The sequence below is a fragment of the Cryptomeria japonica genome, chromosome 3, assembly GCF_030272615.1.
Source record: "Cryptomeria japonica chromosome 3, Sugi_1.0, whole genome shotgun sequence".
Taxonomy (NCBI): Eukaryota; Viridiplantae; Streptophyta; class Pinopsida; order Cupressales; family Cupressaceae; genus Cryptomeria; species Cryptomeria japonica.
Genome location: NC_081407.1, coordinates 992,849,897 through 992,852,683, shown reverse-complemented (window position 1 = coordinate 992,852,683; position 2,787 = coordinate 992,849,897). Strand labels below are relative to the sequence as shown.

The 2,787-nt window shown below is 40.9% G+C and overlaps 1 protein-coding gene across 1 annotated transcript; it reads right to left on the bottom strand.

The window, feature by feature from the left end:
• Nucleotides 1-255: 255 nt before the first annotated feature.
• LOC131036773 (uncharacterized) lies at nucleotides 256-2,013 on the bottom strand. Its single transcript, XM_057968760.2, has 3 exons — nucleotides 1,513-2,013; nucleotides 1,188-1,407; nucleotides 256-989 (listed from the first exon to the last, which is right to left on the bottom strand). Exons 1-3 carry the CDS (start codon nucleotides 1,930-1,932, stop codon nucleotides 382-384), a joined length of 1,248 nt encoding a protein of 415 aa, XP_057824743.2. The 5' UTR covers nucleotides 1,933-2,013; the 3' UTR covers nucleotides 256-381.
• Between the last annotated feature and the right edge of the window lie 774 nt (nucleotides 2,014-2,787).

Here is a 2,787-nt window from a genome sequence, read left to right as displayed (position 1 = left end):
ATATAATTAAATTCCTTAAATCAACATAATTTGCCCAACTAACTTTTCCAAATAACCTTAACCGTTTAAATTGAAATCTTAATAATCTTAACATACACTTCTTCAAACACATAAAGAAACTCTTTTGTAACAAAATAGATTTGGGCATCAAATTTTTTATTGAGTGATGCAATCATAAAACTTCAAATAAAACAATCATTGATGGATATGTACATATTACCATTCCGCTTCCTTTCCCTTGCTATCATACAATTGTTAAGAGCCATGAGAAGTACAATAGAATATATTACTATTACATATAAATTGTAAGCAAATTTATAAACAGAAAAAAACTCAAACTAAATTACAAGCGCTAGGCACTGATGCCACACATTAACTGAATTAATGCATGTTATCCCCATCCATGTGACCTGCTGCCTCTGCCAGCGCGGCGGCCAAGCCGGAAGTCCTTACCGCATTATTCAATCCGGATTTTGTTTTACCCTTGCTTACAAATAGATCATTTAACAAAGTCTGCTCATGTTGCGGCTGCCGTTTTTTTGGGGCAGCTCTGTTGGCTTCTCTAACGGCCTTTTCAAAATGCAACTCCAATTGGTGAATGAAGGCGGCGTCCCAGTGGCAACGTACTCCTTTGAAGGCGGCGATGCCACTAAATTCTCTCACAACAAGCTTCTGCTCATCCATGCATGCAACTGCATTGACGTTCGTACTGCGCTTGTACGGACCCAACCACTTTGCTGCAACGTAACCAAACTTCCTCCACGGCGGCAGGGCCATTCCTTTCGCTCTCACCGATAACTTCGCCGCCTGACACATTGTCCTGATGACGTCACGGAGCTTTTCCGCATCTCCCACGAACATCGCAGGAAGCTGCTCTACGAGACGCCCGTATTCCGCCGTAGGCCGCGCTATCTCGAATTGCACCCTGAAATCGATGTCGACTATCAAACGATGATTGTCGCTAACTACATCGATCATTTCATAATCACCTGCAGCAACATCAGTCAGCACAGAAGTTGTGAATAAAACATGACGAGCAGCCATTAAATTTTTGTTAAACAATTAACAATGGCTTTCAACTGACATGAAGGGCAGCCATTAAATTTTTCTTAAACAATTAACAATTTCAACTGACATGAAGGGCAGCCATTAAATTGTTCTTAAACAATTAAGAATTTCACACTGACCTGCAGGGCAGCCGCTCGTTTGTTCCCATCGTGACTTGCAAATGCCCGCATTGTATCCTGCGTTTCGCAGCTTACTCATTACGAAGCGCCGCAAGTAACTCTTGTCGTGGTTCTCAGCTTCCTCAGTAGAAAGGCTAGCATTTGATGCATCCGTCACTCCTAGAGCATTTCTCACATCTCGTAGCACCAGCTCCTCCAGTTTAACAGAGGAGCACACACGCTGTACAGCCACGGGAAGAAGCATACATTTCATTAACTACTAAAACACGAAACTTTGAAACCAAGGCTTCTGGAATGAAATATGTAAAAGTAAAAGTAAAAGTACCTCTAATATGTCTCGTAACTGGTCTTCCAAGAAAAGTTGATCAGCGGGGCTCTCGTCATCACTTCCGTTGTCATGCAAAGAGTCGGCGCATCCTTCGACGTCTTGTTGGTCCTCCTCAAGAAATCTCATGTCAGATTCGATGCCGTGATCACTTCCACTAGTGCTGTAATCAGGCTGAACATCATCTGAGCATGAGCAGCTTCTGATCAGCCTTGCGCGGACGGCTTCATTGAGAGGGTCGGTCACTTGTTTGGGTCTCACGGATTGCCAATTGAGCGGGCGCAGTTGAAGAGGATGCAATGGCTCAACATGAACATTATGACGCCTCTCTACACAAATCTGATTTGGCTGTTCAGCTGTGAAAGAGGCCGAGGCAGAGGCAGAGCCCCCCCTCGCTGAAAGGGCTTGCAAGCTATACATTGTTGATCAGTTTCACTAAACTCTCGCAATGAATTTTACTCAACGATGGTTTTTGATGAGAGAATCTGAGTAAGGTGCGCTGCGGCGCTTCGAGAGAGATGGATCTACAGCATAATTCGATACGAACTTATTGATTCGCCTGGTTGGTTGCTCCTTATCTACTGTAGACAGATTCAATGAATGTAGACACATTTATTTTTCTGGTTGTCTAGGTGCACTCGCATGGTTCAATGAATCTAGACGTCTTTAGCATCCCGTTTTATGTCAACAAGGTGGAGCTACCTTTTATAATATAAAATACTTATCATTAGTTCAATACACACGTGAAATTCCATGTATTTATCACAGATTTCCCAAGTTCCATATCATACCAATGTTCCAAAATAAGGAAGTTTTTTGAGTTATAAAGGTTCAACACATGCCCCTAGTAAAGGTTAACTTTGTATTTATATGGCACTTATTTAATTTTGTGTTTATTTGATGGAATGTTTTTATTGTAATTTTATATTATATATTTAGTTCTTTATGGATGATTGAATTTTGAATATTTTTAATGGTTTTTTAAATTTTTGTGGATTTCATAAGGAATAAGGAAAATATGGATGCAAGCAGTGTGATGGATAGTGGAGGATGAGAGACATAGATAATATAGTAGGTAGGGTGGCATGGATGACACTTGCCCTTAAGTGTAGAGTAGAAGAGGATTTCGGATTACACATGATGCTTATTTGCCAGGTTTTCATCTTGGTACTTGCTCAGGGCATTTGTTTGCCAGGTTTTTCACTAGTGGGCGGATTATTTCTCTTTTCTATTTTTTTTCCTTTTTTTTGATGTCACACAAGATGCTTGTTTGCT